We start from the raw sequence: 19750 nt of genomic DNA, 5'->3' as shown, positions 1-19750 counted from the left end.
TGAGACTGGCAAGCGAAGCCAGGACTCTCAAAGGGCAGAATTAAACACGCACATGGAAGAAGCAAGTATGTCTGTCCATCTGAGCCTATGTTCTATATGTGTGGAGTAAGGTACAAGTCGCCCCCAGAAACAGGAACCAGGGCCTGCACTCGTGTGACTTGGGATTTAGTTTTATACTCCCTTAAGTGAAGAAATTTACCTAAAAGTGGTCCAGGCAGGTGACATCCTGAAGGCACCTGGCTGAACCCAACACAGACCCTCTGAGGAGTGACATCCCCCTAAACAAGCCACACATAGAATGACTCAAACCTTGAAGGGACATTCTCAGCTTTACCACAAACAAGAGCCATCAGAAATAACCAGAAGGATAAGGCTCCAAACAACTTCTGATAATAGAACTATCAGCTATGAACTATAAAAATGAACTTTTAAAATGGTTAAAAGCGTAAAAAGGAATTTGAAACAAAAGAAACACAAGTCTTAAATAGTGTTAAATAAAAACAAATCCATATTCAGATAATCTATAGTGAAACTATTTAACACCAAGACAAAAAATAAAATCATAAAAACAATGAAAGAGAAAAGAGAAGTTATCTACAAACGACAATTAGACTGCTCATGCAAACCAGAAGGCACAATCCTCCTATCACTAATGTCATCTGCAAAGCAGAGAGAGAGTGGGGCTGGATATAAGGAGCTGAAGTGAATATAGAACGAGCAGAGGGACAGCACTAGGGAACAACAAGAGGAGGAGATAAGAGAAGAAGGGGCCACAGTTAGGGAAAAAAAAAAAAAAAAAAGAGGAAGGAAAAAAGCATAGTACAGTGTAACAGAAGCCAAAAGAAGAAAGATGGTAAATACTATCAACTGTTACAAAAGTTAAACACCTTAACTCTTGAGAATTTGGCATATTCCATTTTAAATTAGGAAGCTGTCTTCAAGAAGTCAGTCCCATACTGCAATGAATAGAGATCCAGGATTTCTACTCATTAAGGAAAGAGAAGCAGTGAATGGCAACACAGGGAGAGTACACATCACAGCAGTTTGCCAGAGGAAAGAAGAAGGGAGAAAACAGTGGTAAAGTGCAGCAAGGCAAATATTTCTTTCAAGGAAAACAAAACTGATGTGTTATGATTTCATTCTGACTTACCACTATCTTGTTCCCATTCCTTAGTTTATCTCTAATGAATTAAAATTTCTATCTTTCAGTTGTCTTTTCTGTAACATAAAAAAAAAAAAACGATAGAAATACCAAGTTTTTAGGCACTCATTGTAATAAATACCTAGGATTCCAAAATAAGGTTTCAAATGAATGACTACTGAGTTCTGCAAAATAAGACAAACGCTTCCTAGAAAACTTACATAAAAGAAATAAAATAGCCAAATGGAATGGATGTCCCCTCTTGGGACACTTTAGGTGAGAATTTAAACCCTGGAAAACACCTGCACCCCGCCCTCACTCTCAGATGATCTTGCTTGCTTTTCTTCCCTCATCGAAATAATCAGGAGAGAACCTCCACAAGCGCTCACCTCCACATCTGCCCACTTCTCTGCGTCCACAGCCTTTATAACTAACTGCCTTCCCTCCAGCTACTCTGAATCAGCTATCCTGCAGCCGCCCCACCTGTACACTGGATCCTGCCTCCTCTTGTCTACTCAGGGACATTGCTCCAGTAGTGCCTCTTTCTCCCAGGCATCGTCAATCTTCCCCTTTCTGCTGCAGCATTCTCATCAGCATACAAAAGTCTCGGAAACAACAACAAATTTTGATTCCACTTCCCCAACTACCACTCAATTTCTATGCTCCCCTTTTCAACAAGACTCGCTGAAAGAACTGCACGCACTCATTGTTTTCAATTCCTCTCTTCCCATTCTCTGAACCCACTCCATTATTCTCCACCATTCCACCAAAACCACTCATCATGGTCACCAGTGAGCTCCATGTTGCTAAATCCAATCCAATTCTCAATCCTTATCTTACTTAACCCACATGCAACATTTGATAAAGTTGCTTAGAATCTTTAAGCTTCAATTTCTTCTAAAAAAAAATAGGGATGATATTAATAGTACCTATTTTAGAGGGTGGTTGTGAAGACCAAGAAAAAAAACCATGTAGAGAGTTTATTAGCATAGTACCTGGTTCCCAGTTAAAAACTCCTCAATAAATGTCAATGACTATGGTTAATCAGCACTGCTACCTAATTCTTCCCATAGTCTAAATATAGAGTCCATCCCACACTCCAGAAACAGAATTCTGGAAGAGAATATGACTCCAGAATGTTTAGAAATGAGTATAATCTCAACCTGCCAATCATACTCAGCAATAACCTACTCTACCATATGAAGAATGACCTTAAAATTTCTTTCTTAAAATTCCATACTTGCTGATGATTCCTAAGTAACCACTACTAATCCCAATCTCTCTTAAACTCTGGTTCTCATTTCCAATTCCTATTCAACAGCTTCATCTAGATATTTAATTACCTGCTCCAATTCTCTCATTCTCTTATATCATTAATCACCAAATCCAGTCCATTCTACCTCAGTAATGGCTCTCACACCCATTTTACAAGACTGTAAGCTCAGGAAGGCAGGGACTGTGTCTGTTTCTGCATCCCACCGTATCCCCACCATAGTACTGGCGCCCAGCATAGTACTTGGCATACAATAAGCGCCAGCATCCTAGGTTAAGCTTTCCACAATGTCTGCATTATTTTTCTGATGGTTTCTGGCCAAGGTCTGTGCTGGGTTTTTTCTTTTATTACCTTTATACTTTCCACAGGGCCAAAAATAAAGTTGAGTATATGATGAATGCTCATAAAATATACGTTGGATAGAGCAATAGTAGTGTTTTTCTTCCTAAGACTTTAAAACAATTTTACAAAACAATCTCATCATGATGTACATTTTACAGAGGTGAAAAGTGAGGCACAGAGAAGTGAAATTAACTTGGAGGACCACTCAATTAGTGGTGGAACTGATACAAAAGCTTGCTCTCCTACCTCCCAATCCCAGGAAAATTTCCCAGAGCCTGGGTGAGATACCAGTAAGGATGAGACGGCAGTTTACTGTCTATCGGTACTTGACCTTGGCCTTAACTGATCTTTTCCCAGTGCAAACTGGGATTTAATATGCGAGCAGTTACTTAATCTATTAGGGTACCCAAAGAAAACATAAAGCAACAATTTTAATACCAAGTCAACAAGAATTTCTTCTTTGCTGAAATGCTACAGAATAGCACAAATTTGATAAAAAATCAATCATCCTATCTATCTGTATACAGAACACTCTATGCCACTTCCCTTGGTTCCAGACGCAATAACGTTAGAGAGCCTATCAGAGTTCTCTTTTTCAACCTGTATGGGATAAGCCAAATGATTATTTCCAGGCTTGTGTATCCTGTTGCTACTGCCATATCTCCCAAAAGATGTAACTTTAAAAGACCTAACACATTTATTTTTTAAGTTGAATAAAGAATACTTTATTGAATATAATCTATGTCAAATACTGTTCCAATACAGAAAATCTTAGTTTCATGGCCTCAGGTCTCACCAGCAGAGATCATTTTTAAATGGCCTCATTAAAGAGAATGTGCTTAATAAATTTACATGGAAAATATTATAAAATAATTTAATTAATACAAGATACCTTTTAACTTAGGACACTAAGAATGATCTGGAGGCTTCATCTCTTTGGAGTTTAATTCTCATATTGCCAGAACCTCCCATTATAATCCTACTTTTGTAGCTCAATTTCCTCATACTTAAGGCAATAAATCTAATTCACTTTAAAAGGTTGTTCTGATTTATCCAAGCAGCTGCTGGTAAACAGGATCATGATTAAACCCAGAGGACACATGACATATAAGGTATAACTTCGAACAATGTGGAAAACCACCACGGAAAACCACCAGTGGTAATGGACATTACCTCACCGTGCCGTAACAGGGAGAGAGGAGAAGTTTTGTGTTAAAGTCCATGAGGTGAAAAGGCAGACCCACAAGCAGGGCTACCAAACTAGTGGCTAACAATAAACCCAACAGATGCGTCCCGGAAACATTTTGTACAAAACAAGGTAAATTATACTTTCTGACTGGCCTACAATTTCTGTGTGGTATTCTCAAAGAGAAATTTTTTTAATTACATTATTTATTTCATCAAGCATTTTCAGCTTCTTTATTCTCCTACCACCTCTAGTAAGAATTTAATCAAGTGGTTAACAGAACTATATATTATATATGAGGATATACAGATAAATATCAAAATAGACCCATAGGGCTTCCCTGGTGGCGCAGTGATTGGGAGTCCGCCTGCCGATGCAGGGGACGCGGGTTCGTGTCCCGGTCCGGGAGGATCCCACATGCCGCGGAGCGGCTGGGCCCGTGAGCCATGGCCGCTGAGCCTGCGCGTCCGGAGCCTGTGCTCCACAACGGGAGAGGCCACAGCAGTTAGAGGCCCGCGTACCGCAAAAACAAAACAACAACAACAACAACAACAACAACAACAAAAAATAGACCCATAGATACCACCAAGTATGTGTAGCAAAGTAACATGGCAGAGTGGATATAAATAAGACTCCTGAAGTTGAGGAGATCTGGGTTCAAATCCTGGCTCTGCCACTTTCTTGTTCAGATGACTTTGGGAAAATAACAAACTTTGTAAGATTCAATTTCCTCAGCTTCATACGATTTATTCATAACAATAGATCAGCAATAGTAATATGGGTACACAATACAAGTAGCTACTTCAGAGGATCACTGTAGGTTTAAATATGATAGTGCTTGTAAAACATAAATTGACCGATAACTAGTAATCATGCTCTTCCTAAAAATGACTGCCCACGGTCTTCCCTGGTGGCGCAGTGGTTGAGAGTCCTCCTGCCGATGCAGGGGACACGTGTTCGTGACCCGGTCCAGGAAGATCCCACATGCCATGGAGCGTCTGGGCCCATGAGCCATGGCCGCTGAGCCTGCGCATCCGGAGCCTGTGCTCCGCAATGGGAGAGGCCACAACAGTGAGAGGCCCGCGTACTGGTTAAAAAAAAAAAAAAAAAAAAAAGACTGCCCACTTCATGAGACTTGGACATTTAAAAAACCATATTCTCTCTGCCAGAGTTATTCAAAATGTTTCAGAAAACTAAGGATTTATATAGAATGTACAGGAAGGAAAAAAAATTCCTTAAGGAATTTTACAAATGAGGCTATGTCATTTTTAAAATTCTGTTAGTCTCTTACTATTTATCTGAAAGAACGCTGTAGTCTTCTATTTCAGAGTTGATGATTCACTTTACTTATTACATGCCAGTTACTGTCCTAAACATTAAATTTCTTAATTAATTCCATGAGGTAGACATCCCCATTTTACAGACAGTGAAGCTAATGTTTAGAGGTTAAATAACTTGCACAAGGTCATAAAGCAAAGAGGTGTCAGAAGTAGAATTCAAACTCAGATCTCGTGGGCTCCAGTCAATTGTCTTCCCATTACACCAAGAATACCTAAGGACTATATCCACTTTTCACTATCTCTAGGTGGAAATTTTATTACTTTTGTTTTATACGACCTGTAGAAGAAACAAAATTTTAAAAGGAAAAAATTATACAATTTTAACCTCCCATAACTTTTAACCCTAAACTTACAATCTTAATATTTGCTTATTCTATCAGCTCATGCACACATTCTGTGCTACAAACCTGTGTAAAGTTGACTTCATTAACATCTGCCTTACGTAGGTATCACTATGATGTTATTACTTGGTGAAGGATCTGTGGATTTGCTTATGTAAAGATTTTATTCTTAAAGTTTAAAACTGCTAATCCCATGATACTACTCAAGGTATTAAACAGAATTCCTTCACTAGTAGAACCCTGTGGAGTTGCTGGTGTTTTTCCATTGTTGTTGATGATATATGTGGAAATGGGAATCTTTTTTCCCCAAGCAATATACAGTCTTAGATTTGCTTTTATTAAGGATTTCTGATCCACAGAGAAAAAAAAAATACACACAATGGTTACACACAAGGGAAACTTTTTTAAAATTTAGTATGGAGGAAGGAGGTTTGGAGAAACATATTCTGGTCCATTCATCTTCCACTTTCATTGAGAATAACGATTAAAACAAGTATAAAAATAAGTCAGATCTGTGCTATGGGCAGTTACAGGAGGCCAAAGAAAAAGAAATAATTGCGCTGGTGTTTCTCTAATGAGAAGAAGTTTTCAGGAAAGTGTTCATCGATGGGAAAATGCCAGCCACACTTTCTATTCAGTCTGAGCCACAGATATTAGATATTAGAGTTATTATCTGTGGCCACTGCCTTCTGAAATACATCATGGTGCTCTAGCAATTACGAACAGGTACTTCCTATACTGAAAATTATTCCCAGGACCAGATGGCTCCACTGGCGAATTCTACCAAACATTTAAAAAAGAATTAATGCCAATCCTTCTTAAACTCTTCCAAAAAACTGAGGAAGAGGGAACACTTCCAAACTCATTTTATGAAGCCAGCATTACTCTGATACCAAAGCCAAATAAGGACACGATGAGAAAAGAAAACTATAGACCAATATCCTCAATGAATATGGAGGCAAAAATTCTCAACAGCATATTAGCAAACCAAATTCAATATTAGCAAACCAAATTCAAATACAACATGACCAAGTGGGATTTATCCTTGGGATAAACATATACAAATCAATAAATATGATACACCACATCAATAGAATAAAAGATAAAAATCATACTATCATCTTGATAGATGAAGAAAAGCATTTGACAAAATACGACACCCTTTCACGATAAAAACCCTCAACAAATTGAAGGAACATACCTCAGCATGATAAAGGCCATATATGACAACAGCTAACATTATACTCAACAGTGAAAAATTGAACGTTTCTCTTCTTGAACAGCAACAAGATAAGAATGCCCACACTCTCATCACTCTTATTCAGCATAATACTGGAAGTCCTAGCTAGAGTAATTAGGCAAAACAAAGAAATAAAAGGCATCCAAATTGGAAAGGAATAAGCAAAATTGTCTTTATTTGCAAATGGTATGATCTTAAATATAGAAAACCCTAAAGACTCAACCAAAAAAACCATTTGAAACTAATCAATGAATTCACTAAAGTTGCAGGATGTAAGATCAACATACAAAAATCAGTTGTGCCTCTATACATTAACAACAAAACATCTGAAAAAGAAACAAAATTATCCCATTCACATTGGCATCAAAAACAATAAAGTACTTAGGAATAAATTTAACCAAGTGAAAGATCTGTACAATGAAAACTACCAGACTTTAATGAAAGAAACTGAAGAAAACACAAACAAATGGAAAGATATCCTACATTTATGGATCAGAAGATTAATATTGTTAAAATATCCATACTACGCAAAGCCATCTACAGATTCAACACAATCCATGTCAAACTTCCAACGGCGTTTTTCACAGCACTAGAAAGAAGAATCCTAAAATTTGTATGGAGACACAAAAGACCAAAAATAGCCAAAGCAATCATGAGAAAGAAGAACAAAGCCAGAGGCATCACACTTCCTGATTTCAAACTATACTATTGATACAAAACTACAGTAATTAAAACAGTATAAAAACAGACACACAGACCAGTGGAACAGAATAGAGAGCTCAGAAATAAACCCCTGTCACATAATAGTGACAAGGGAGCCAAGAACACTCAATGGGGGAGAGGATAATCTCTTCAACAAATCCTGTTGAGAAAACTGGATAACCACAGCAGAAAAAATGAACTTGAACCCTTATCTTACACCACTCACAAAAATGAACTCGAAATGGATTTAAAAGACTTAAAACATAAGGCCCAATACTGCAAAACCCTAGAAGAAAACACAGGAAGGAAGCTCCTTGATATTGGTCTTGGTAATGATCTTTTTAGATGACACCAAAAGCACAAGCAACAAAAGCAAAAATCAACAAATGGGACTACATCAAACTAAAAAGCTCCTGTATGCAAAAGAAGCAATAAAAATAAATAAATAAAAAGGCAACCTACCAAATGGGAGAAAATATTTGCAAACCATAAATCAGATACGGGGTTAATATCCAAAATGTTAAGTAAATATATATAAAGAACTCATACAAGTCAATAACAACAACAACAACCCAATTAGAAAATGGGGAGAGGAATTAAACAGTTTTCCAGAGAAGACATCCAAATGACCAACATGTACATGAAACTATGCTAAACATTATTAATCATCAGGGAAACAAATCAAAACATCAGGCAAATCAAAACAACAATGAGACATTACCTCGCATCTGTTGGAATGACTATTATCAAGAAGACAAGGGATAAGGGTTGGCAAGGATGTGGAAAGAAGGGAATCCTTGTGCACTGTTGGTGGGAATGAAAATTGGTTCAGCCACTACGGAAAAGAGTATTAAGGTTCCTCAAAAAATTAAAAATAGAACTACCAGACGACCCAACAATTCCACTCCCGGGTATATAACTGAAAGAAATAAAAACAGGATACTGAAGAGATATATGCATTCCCACACTGACTGCAGCTTTATTTACAATAACCAAGATATGAAAACAATGTAAGTGACCACTAACAGATGAATGGATAAAGATGATGTGGTACACATATACTACAATGGAATATTATTCAGCCATGACAAAGAAGGAAACCCTGCCATTTGCAACAACATGGATAAACCCTGAAGGCATTATGCTAAGTGAGTTAAGTCATACAAAGAAGGACTAATGCATGTTACTTATATGTGGAATCTGAAAAAGCCAAACTTGTAAAAACAGCGAGTTGAAGGGTAGTTACCAGGGGCTGGGAGATGGGGGTGGGGGCAGGGAGTTGGGAAGATGGTGTTTAACGGCACAAACTTGCAACCAGTAGTTAAATAAGTCCTAGAAATCTAATGCACAGCACAGCGATTAAACACTACAATACTGCATCACATACTTCAGAGTTGCTAAGACACTGTATCTTAATTCCCACCAGAAAAAGAAATGATAACTATGTAACGTGACAGAGGTGTTAGCTAAGGCTACTGTGATAATCCTATCACAATATAGAAATATATCAAATCAACAGACTGTACACCTTAAACTTACACAATGCTGTGTCAATTATATCTAAATAAAAATAGTGTCAGCTTTTAGCTTTAAACAAGAAATGTATTTCTAAATTAATGACTTTCAGGAAAAAACAAGGTATTTATTATACATACATAAAATTTTCAAGTCTGATCCATCAAAATGCCATTATATTTACTTTGGAACTTCCTATGACTCTTGAAACAGTGCTTTTTGAGGGGGTAACAGTCACCTTAATCCAAAACACCTGAGGGTGGCTACATCTGAGGAAAGCACTATATTACTGTAGACCTTAGAAAAGAATCATCATCTAGTGTTTTTATAATGGGAATCATAAAATTATCTCTAACTCAGTGGAAAAAAATCCTGAAGGAATAAATTAACTACATTTCACAGTTCTTTAAATGCTTTTAGGAAATTTTAAGAGATCAACAAGCTAAATACATGATCACAGCTACTAACCAAAGGGATATTTATTTTCTATGATGCAACACTCTGGCCACAATATACAACTTCACAAAAAAGGGGACTGAAAGCCAGAAAGACCTAAGCTCAGCTCCTGGTCTAGCCTAACTTACAGGTCAAGGTCTCCCAAACCTCAGTTTCTTTACCTGTGGAATTAATGAAGTTACTCATTCAATGTTGGCTGAATGCCTACTATGTGCCAAACACTGTGTGAGCAGTGGAAGTTTGCTATTTGTTATTTGTTTTGAGTAAATAAAACCATGGTCCTTGCCCTTGCAAAACTCCTAATCTTGTCAAGAGACAAAGAAACACAACATAACTAGGATGAACACTGTTATGCGAGGGAAACCAGAAAAGGCTGCAGAGAAGACAAGCAGTTTAGCTGAGACTCGAAGAATGAATATGAGTTGCTTAGATGGGGACTGTGGTTATTCCTTGAGGAAGAACAGACTATGCAAAGACAGGAAGGCAGCAAAGAAGAAGAGAGACTTTTAATGCAGATGATGCACAGAGCATCAAGAAGATAAACTTCAAGCCTTATTGACACACTAGGGAATTTGCCCTTTAGGGCAAATTTAGGGAAAGGTTAGGGAACCTTTAGGGAAAGGTTAGGTTCCTTCAACACTAAGATTCAGGAAACTGGCTGTATGCCCAACGAGATGAACCCAATTTGTCCACCATTTCATCTAAAGTTGTTAGTCTTTTAAAGCAAAAAAGCTCTGATGCTGACATTATGAAATCTAAAAGAACCTGCTTAACTGATAAATTTATCAGTTAAACTAAAATTTAGGACTAGCAGTAGATTGCTATTGTTTTGATTACAGTAGTAAAACATTCCAAAAGCAAGACAGATGACAAATGATATACTTCTGTTCTTTATCAAATACAAACCCTGTAAACACACGTGTGAAAATTATAAATAGGTATTAAATTTACATGCCCCCCAAAACAGTTTTTCACACTTTGTTCAAATAAAGCTTTACTCTCTTCACTTTGAATATCAATTAACTATAGAAGTACCTAAAGAGAATGTAAGGTCCCAGTTACCTGTGTTCTGCAGGCACAGGGGGCGGCCAAACAGCAGGATCTCTAAATGGTTCATCTTGACAGGACACAGGGAAATCTGGGGGCTTGTCGATTTTAAAACTTTCCAAAGTGCTGACAATACTTTTAACTTGTTCATATTCTTCCAATAATTCCTGCCGAACCTTAAAAAAATAGTCTTTATGCTACAAAATATTTATATAAATTGCAAATAACAAATTGCTATAGAATTCTAGTTTTCTTAATGTTGTTCAAAGTATGCAAAATGGGTAATTAAAACATAGTTTAAAAAAACAACTATTTAAAGTTACATAGGAGGCCAAGAATTGGTTTGAAGACATAAGTGTAATATATATCTTTTCTTAGTGCAAGTCGTTATATATCTTTCATGAAGAAATTCTTTCTACCAAAGAATGTGATGACCATTAAGACAATTTAAAACAAGCAACTAAGTTAGTAAGAAGTTAACCATTCCCAGAAATCTATAATGTTATGCTAAATACTTTTAATATATTTGTAAGCTTCCTCAAAAATTGTCAGCCAAAATGCTGATAGGAAATCAGCATTTCCTATCCCCAATATCACAAAATACGAAATGACTGTCGTGAGCATCTGAAAGCCTGAAGTGGTGTAATATTGATACTAAGAATTACCCATTTCCAATTTAAATTCTGCCTCACCAAGGTCTGAATCCTCTTCACCTTGTTTAAAATCTTTCAAGTCCTGGCTAAAGTTTATTTTGAGCTCAAAGGCAAGATTTTTCCCATATTTAAAAACCTTCACTGAGCACCAACTATGTGGAAATTCTCATGTTTTCGAACTTTGAGCCCAAACTAATTTTCAAAGACAAGCAGGTAATAGATTGAAAATTACATTTATAAATTAATTTTAACAATTTTAATTTTCTTAACCAGAAAGCACACTTCCCTATAAAGCAGAGCATAAGAAACTTTCCCTTAACTTTATCTCAAATAATATATAGAAAGGAACATATAAGGGAGTCACAGAACCAAAGAAAAATCTAAATTCAACTAATATATGCAATTATAGGCTACACTTAGAGAAATGAAATTTCAGAACCTAACAGAAAGAAACATAGTAGAAGTACCAGAACAAAAATGGTCACTATTTAACACAATTAAGAACAGGTCAAAAATATTTCCATGCTAGATTAATAAACAACTCCTGCCTGGGGCTAGGATGCAGGATAGAACACAACTAAAAATTTCAACTTGAGTTAAAGCGAGTGTATTGTTCTCACTCAACATAATTTGGTTAACACTTAAGTTGGAAAATAAGCCAAATTTACCCTGAAAACTTAGTAAACCATCAATTTCTGACCAGTGGAAAACTTAAAAGAAACACTTGAAAGGCATTAGCACATAAATGAAACTTCAAAGAAATGCCTGACTTTGTACTTTTAATTTTAAAAGGATTTTAAGTTTTAAGAGTAAGTGGGGAAATTCTAATTCAAGTTTTTATTAACTGTAATATTATATAACCAAGTTGTATAGTCAAGAGACACAGCAAATATATTAGTGTTTTTTATTAGATTACTGACTCCTTTGTATTTATAAGCAGTCTTTCAAAAGAAGAGGAAATCTTCTTAAAGGAAAAGTTTTATGAAATGAGTCAAAATTACATGTAAAATGAAAGGGGAAAGGGCAAGTAGAAATACCTTATTTCAAAAATTTGTAATCACACACAATTAGTCAACTGATCAGGGAAAAGAATTAAAAGTAGATTCAATTTGAATTAAATATCTTCAAAATATGTCTCATAAAATATATTATCAAAAGTATATAAAATATTAACTGGGAAAGACAGAAAACTATTCAGAGTACATTTTAAATATATTTCAGTATTCAGACAAATAAGAGCTATTTACAAAAATCTAAAACTAATTTTCTAACTCTTATCTTTCAAGTATAACAGACCGCTGCCCTCATTCACTGAACACTTGAACGTGACCTTACCTGCTGCCATTTGCCTTTGACAGCTGGGTCTCTGACTGACTGGCAATGTCTCTGAATCTGCTGTATCACCCCCTGGTAATACACCATTGATGAGTCATAATTTCCAAGAAGTGCATATTCTCTTCCTTTCTTTGCATTGTCACAAATCTCAGCCAAATTCATCTTTCAGAGACCTAAACATAAAATATGACTTTTTATTAAGTTTTCAGTACTGACTTTAAAGTATTTCTTATTATGATTTAAAAGATCTGCTTAAAACTACTTTGAAAGTCAAAATGGTTCTCTCACTCTTTGAGGTTATCTGAATGCATCTTATAATACTGAACAAAATTCCCAATTTTGGAAATACAAAGGAGATCACAAAAGAACACACAAAGAGATAATAAGGAGACAAATTACACAGCTCTGAACTATCGATTTATGTTACAGGTAAATAAATTAGACACTAGTTCTCCTTGCTCATTTATAATTACTACACGCTGCAATAATAGTAAAGATGAACTTGCTTTATTTTAGTCCACCTATTCTTGACAATGTAAAAATAAATATATGAATATCTCACATTTTCCAATGACACCAACAATTAAAACTGCAGAAACTATTTCTCACTAAAACTATTTGGCCCCAAGAACAAAAAGTTAAGGAACTTTTTGACTTAAGGAACACATTTTAAAAGAACAGCCTATAGTTGTCCATGCATCGTTTGTATACATTTAATTGTTCCATACAATTTAAATCTAAGCAAAAACCTGTGAATTAAACTACCTGAGCTCTTTTTGCTCCTCATGTTGTAATCTTCTATGACCCTGTCATTTGTAGCTTTTTGTCTGTGCAAATAACTATCATTAATCTTTCCCCTTCTATAAGATGCTAGGAAAAAATATCATCTGAACCTCTGGTTTCCACCAAAGCCCTCCAGCCCAGTAATTCTGGCTTTTCTTCCAGGCTTCTCTAAAGTCTCCCAAGATCATCCAAGGCTTCTAAGCAAAGCTGCTTTCCACCGAAAACTACAAAGAGTAGGAAGTCCAGAGATACAGGAGAATGACATCTTGGGAATGAGTCCAAATTGACCTACTCTTATTTCCTGGAACAATAAACCAATGAATACACTTGGTAGAGAAAAATCAAAATATTTCTCCATGCCTTCCTGAGGGAATTAAATTTTGATGTGGGTAGCTTGGCCCTTCCTCTCTACTTCTTATCTATTCTTAAGGGGCTCAAAAACTCTTCCTCAAAATTAACTGTCTCTAGTTCTAGTCATTTCAGCTGACTCCAGTACATTTCTGAGAATAAAATTGTTTCCTTTATGTGTTTTGGCATATTATTTGCCCCTTCTCCAGGCATAGGTTCCTTGAAGGCAGCATCTATGTTACTTGAGAATCACACTGCAGCAAATAGTACACTACTGTTACACAGTAAGAAATGTCAACATTCAGTAGATCTACCCACAGAAAATAGGACAACCACGGAAAGCCTCCTCTTCAAATTAGAACAATTCTTCAAATTACTCACTGTGAGACAAAAGCATTAATTCTGCTAATATGTACAGGTACACAAATATGCAGACTGAAAATATCTCGATGGAAAGCAGGGGTCAGCAAACTTTTTCTGTAAAGGGCCAGAGAGTAAATATTTTTAGCTTTGAGGGGCAATGGGCAAAATCGAGGATATTATGTAAGTACCTATATAATGAGACAAAAATGTCCACAATTTTTATCGACAAAATTCAAAATATTATAGTAGTAATAGTTGAGTACCACTTTTTGCAAAACAGGTCTACTAATAAGAATGGAACTCTTTTGTGGGGGGATAGTTCATGTAGTTCAGATTCAAAGTTACTGTTCCCTATCATCAAAAGCAATTGCAAATGTTCGTATGTTAATGCTGCTCTTTAATAATACTTATGCATTTCATGTTTAAAAGTGTCTTTTTACCCAGATAGGTACTGTCACATAATGATATCAAATCACAAGCATATGATTTCATCCAGCATATTCACTGTTTGGAAAGCATTTAAAGATTTTATTCTTCTCTTGATAATGTCTTTTAGCATGTCATTACATTGCATGTTAATCACTTCCAATTGAAGGGTAAGTGGAAGTATCTCAATTACACAGTTAAATGGATTTCATAATATGGAAATTTCCTTTGCACTTGCATCAAAGTAGTTTGAGCTCAAAAAAATATACTGAAAATCTGGGTGGGAATGGAGATCTCACTTCTTTGCTTTAACTTTTGACAGCAAGGAAAGCTATATAAAATAGCTTGGTATTACTTGTGATTCAAACATTAGCTGGCATTGAAATAACTTTTAGTTTTGCATATAAGCACTGTTTGGTCCTGTAATTTTCAGTTGATTCATAAAGAAACATTATTAAGTCTGCAGCCAAACTGATTTCCAAAGCCATTCAGTGTTCAGTAATAGTGGGTGAGAGCAGTTCCTCTCATTCAGAAAAATTTCAAATCAGCCCTTAGCTCAAGCGATTACAATAGAACTTTACCACTACAAGCCACCAAACTGCTGTGTGGCAGGGGCAAGTCTATTTCTGACAAAGATTCATGGAACTGACAATGGCTAAGTCCTCAAGAGCAACACTCGAGTCTTAAGACACTAATGCTTCCTTACTACATGATAGATTCAAATATTCTCTGCAAAACGCCTGCTGATAAAAAAAAACAGTGAAGGGCTTCCCTGGTGGCACAGTGGTTAAGAATCCGCCTGCCAATGCAGGGGACATGGGTTCGAGCCCTGGTCCGGGAAGATCCCACATGGCACAGAGCAACTAAGCCTGTGCACCACAACTACTGAGCCTGTGCACTAGGCCCCACGAGCCACAACTACTGAGCCAGCATGCTGCAACTACTGAAGCCTATGCACCTACAGCCCCTGCTCTGCAACAAAAGAAGCCACCGCAATGAGAAGCCCATGCGCTGCAATGAAGAGGAGCCCCTGCTCACAGCAACTAGAGAAAGCCCGTGTGCAGCAACGAAGACCCAACACAGCCAAAAATAAATAAAATAAAAAATAAATAAAATTTTAAAAAACAGTGAAGAGCCAACAACTTTAACCACGCTACATTTTCACAGCTTTGTAAATTTGTTCACCTAAGCCTTTTTCTGTTCTACACATATTTTTTGCCACCCCGAGTTTCAACACATCTTAACAGATTCCACTTCAGGTTGTACAGAATTCGTGTTTTCTCAACTTTTTATAAGTATTCCTGTCTGTAGCTATTCCACAAATACTATTCATTAAATGTAATTTTTCAGTAACTTCAAACTCAGCATTGACTTCTCAAATAAACACTTAAGTTGTTTTGGTAACATCTGTCAATTCATCAAGAGCCAAGGAAAACCAATCAAAATCATTTGCCTTGTTTTATTTAATTGATTATTGATGTCCTCAATAGCAACTGTTCTCACCAGAAGGCTAATAGTCACAAGCAAGTTTATTTTCTCCAGACACATTTCTTTGGCTGCTACAATCAAACAAGATTTACTTAAATTACCATTGGTAAATGACTTCCTTGTTTGGCCAACAAATGAGACACTCAGAAACTTACTCTGGGTGCAGCCTGATTTTCGTTTTTTAATTTTGTGAAGAAATTCTGCTTAAAAAGATATTCCTTTTTAAGTTTTCTAACCACTGCTTTCCTATGAATTGGGAATACCATGACGAGTGATTACTCTGGTAATGTCAGTGTAAATTGTATGTCTTTAGCACAGCTATAGTGTCATTGCATAATAATCAAAATGCTTTGTCATTTAGTTCGATATTCTACACTCCACTGTGCTTTAAAAGTATAAATATGTCAAGTCCATTTTTCTCATCTTTTCTTGTTTTGACATGATGGGAATCCGCTGACAATAAATGAAAAAAATGTCACAGTACAGTGATATGCAGGGCACGTGAAACACTGTGATTATAGTGCACACCAAGCAGCAGTGCAAAGCAACGAGAACATCACAAAGTCTCTACTCCAACTACTGAACTCTGCACAAAAGTAGCCATAAACAATATGTAAACAAATGAGTGTGGTTGTGTTCCAATAAAACTTTATTTATAGACACTGATATCTGAATTTCATTTATTTTCACGTCACAGAACACTATTCTTCTTTTGACTTCTTTAACCATTAAAAAAAAGGAAAATAACATTCTTAGTTCATGGGCCATACAAAAATAAGGAGCAGACTATAGTTTGCCAACTCCTGCTTTCAGCTTGTCTTAAGACTCTAGGAAAATAAACACATATTAACCCAAAAGAAGTAGAAGGAAGAACATAATAAGGTTAAGAGCAAAAAATCAATAAAATAGAACAGAAAAAAAAAAAAAGAAATTTCTATATAGCCAAAAGCTGGTTCTTTGGAAAGATCATTAAAAATGATTAAACCTCTAGTATTACTGACCAAGAAAGGGAGAGAGAAAACACAAATTACCAAAATCAGAAATGATGGAGGGGTTATCACTACAAACTTTAGAGCTATTAAAAGGCAAAAGAGGGCTTAATGAAATGGACAAGTTCTATGAAAGTCACAACATACCAAAGCTATTTCTCAAGAAGAAACAGAGTAATTAATCTGAATAGTCCTCTGTCAATCAATGAAATTCAATTTCTAATTTAAACTCTTTCCACCAAAAAAAACCCAAAATAAACAAACAAAAAAAAATTCCCAAAACACTCCAAATCCAAAAGGTTTCACAAGTGAATCCTCTCAAGTACTCAGGGAAAAAATAAACCAATTCCAAACAAACTCTCTCAGAAAAAGGAAGAGGTGGAAAAACCGCCAACTCATACTTTAAGGCCAGCTTTACCCTGATACCAAAACCAGACATTATAAGAAAAGAAATTTACCTACCAGTATCCCTCAGGAACACAGATACAAAAATATTTAAATTTTAGCTAATCAAGTCCAGTATATAAAAAGGATAACACATTATGACCAAGTGGGGCTTATACCAAAAATTCAAGGTGGTTTCTATTAAAAAAACCAATCAGTATAATTTTTTTTTTTTTTTTTTTTGCGGTACGCGGGCCTCTCACTGTTGTGGCCTCTCCTGTTGCAGAGCACAGGCTCCGGACGCGCAGGCTCAGCGGCCATGGCTCACGGGCCCAACCGCTCCGTGGCATGTGGGATCTTCCCGGACCCGCGGCCCCTGCATCGGCAGGAGGACTCTCAACCACTGCGCCACCAGGGAAGCCCGATGAATCTTTTTATAAAGATCAAATTATCATTTTGTAATGTAACTACTACCTGATCTACCTGCTTAATGTGGTCAAGTAAAGTCACAGAACATGGCCTTTTGTCAAAGAGAACTGAGAATCCTGCCATGTTGTTGGTAAGGAAGGGGGAGAAGGGGGAGAGAAAGGCCTTCGGTTACGGAGCACTTCAGGTTTACCTCCGTTAAACTGTCTAATCTTCCCAAAATCTTATAGATAGCATTAACATCTTTTTTGAGTGGGGCGCAGGTCTGGAAACATGCGCATGATCACATGGCAAATAAGCTGTAGTTCCAGAAGTGGACAACAGATCTATCTGACCCCTCCCACTGCACCACACTCAGGAAATGATCCTTGGAGAAATGTTCTCTGTAAAAGAATATCACTGTATATGTTGAGAAACTAAAGTATTGATCCAAAAGATCTGTAAGGGCCTTTCTAGTTTTAGTGTGATATTTATACAAATAGACAGCAATTATCAGTTTAAATGAATAAATCTAAAGTTATTGAGGAATGGTCCAATCATAAGTTCTTGGCCTGAATTCTCTTCTCTTCAGAACACATTAGGATATTGGTTTCCTCACTATTTTAAGCTTCCCCTTAGTAAACCAATCAAATTTTAAGGAAAAAAAAAAATTGCACCGCCTGGTGTTTTGCTGTCATCTAATCAATGAAACAATTCTTACTTGTCCTAGCGCAGGTTCCATAGTGGCTATTTCAAATCTCCACTATTCTCCTTTCCTAACCCCAATCTCATCTCTCATCAATTGACGTTTACTTCTATCCACCTCTTAGGGGCCATAAGCTTTAAACTCTCACCTTTTACCACCCAACCTATAAATACCTGTATCTATTCGCATCTCTTCCTTTTTCAGAGCATCTCCCCTCCTATCAACACTAGCATGCTGCCTAGTAACACAGCTAGAACTTAGCTGCTGCTTATGAAACGTACCAAATTCATTCTAGCCTAATTCTTCCACCCTGCTCGTCCCATCCTTTCCTACTTTCTCAGGGATCTCGATCAGCTCTCTCCTCGCTCTTCGTCACCTACATTGTCACACATTTCCTCTTTATTGGCTCTTTCCTTAATAGCTTGTCATCAATCTTTAAAAAAAAAAACCTATAAACCTCTTTTAGTTTGCCTCAACTCTTTTTCTTCACAGTCAAGCTTCTTTAAAAAGAAGTGTGACTGGAAATTTTAATGTTAAGGAAGTACTGTTGAATTTTTTAAGCAGGCAATACTACAGTTCTATTTTTTTTTTAAAGAATCCTTAACTTTCAAAGATACATAATGAAATAATTACAGATAAAAAGCTATGATATCTGAGTCTAGCTTTAAAATAATCCATGGGACTTCCCTGGTGGTGCAGTGGTTAAGAATCCGCCTGCCAATGCAGGGGACACCGTTCAATCCCTGGTCCAGGAAGATTCCCACGTGCCGCGGAGCAACTAAGCCCGCGAGCCACAACTACTGAAGCCCGCGCGCCTAGAGCCCGTGCTCCGCAACAAGAGAAGCCACCGCAATGAGAAGCCTATGCACCACAACGAAGAGGAGCCCCTGCTCACTGCAACTAGAGGAAGCCCGCGCGCAGCAACGAACATCCAATGCAGCCAAAAATAAAAATTAATTAAAAAAGAAATAAATAAAATTATCCAAATGTGGGCAGAGATTATAGACGAAACAAAATTGGTCATATGTTCATTCTCCAAGCTAGGTGATGGCTACATGGGGCTCATTATTCTGTTTTCTTTTGTGTATGTATTAATATGGAAACTCTTTTCAAGTAGCCTATGCCCAGATTCCTCTTCTTCATTTTTGCAAAGTTTAGAAATGATGTGCAGTCACCAAATCCATTGGACACATTTCAATCTTTGCCTTACTCACCCTCTCCGAGGCACCTGGACCACTCCCTCCCCGCTTCCTACTTTCCTCTCCTTCATCATTTGTTATGATGCTT

The 19750-nt window shown here is 36.7% G+C and overlaps 1 protein-coding gene across 1 annotated transcript in view; it reads right to left on the bottom strand.

Annotated features, from left to right (window-relative positions):
• KATNAL1 (katanin catalytic subunit A1 like 1) overlaps window positions 1-19750 on the bottom strand; it is a 72185-nt gene that overhangs the window by 49928 nt on the left and 2507 nt on the right. The window contains exons 2-3 of the mRNA XM_082675663.1: window positions 12572-12744; window positions 10599-10759 (exon numbers count right to left, since the gene is read on the bottom strand). Coding sequence (XP_082531789.1) covers window positions 10599-10759; window positions 12572-12733 — 323 coding nt within the window. The 5' untranslated portion in view covers window positions 12734-12744. The remainder of the gene's footprint in view (window positions 1-10598; window positions 10760-12571; window positions 12745-19750) is intronic.

Source organism: Grampus griseus (assembly GCF_964374135.1).
Source record: "Grampus griseus genome assembly, chromosome: 18".
NCBI lineage: Eukaryota > Metazoa > Chordata > Mammalia > Artiodactyla > Delphinidae > Grampus > Grampus griseus.
Note: the sequence above shows the minus strand (reverse complement) of the source record. Positions and strands in the feature narration are given on the sequence as shown.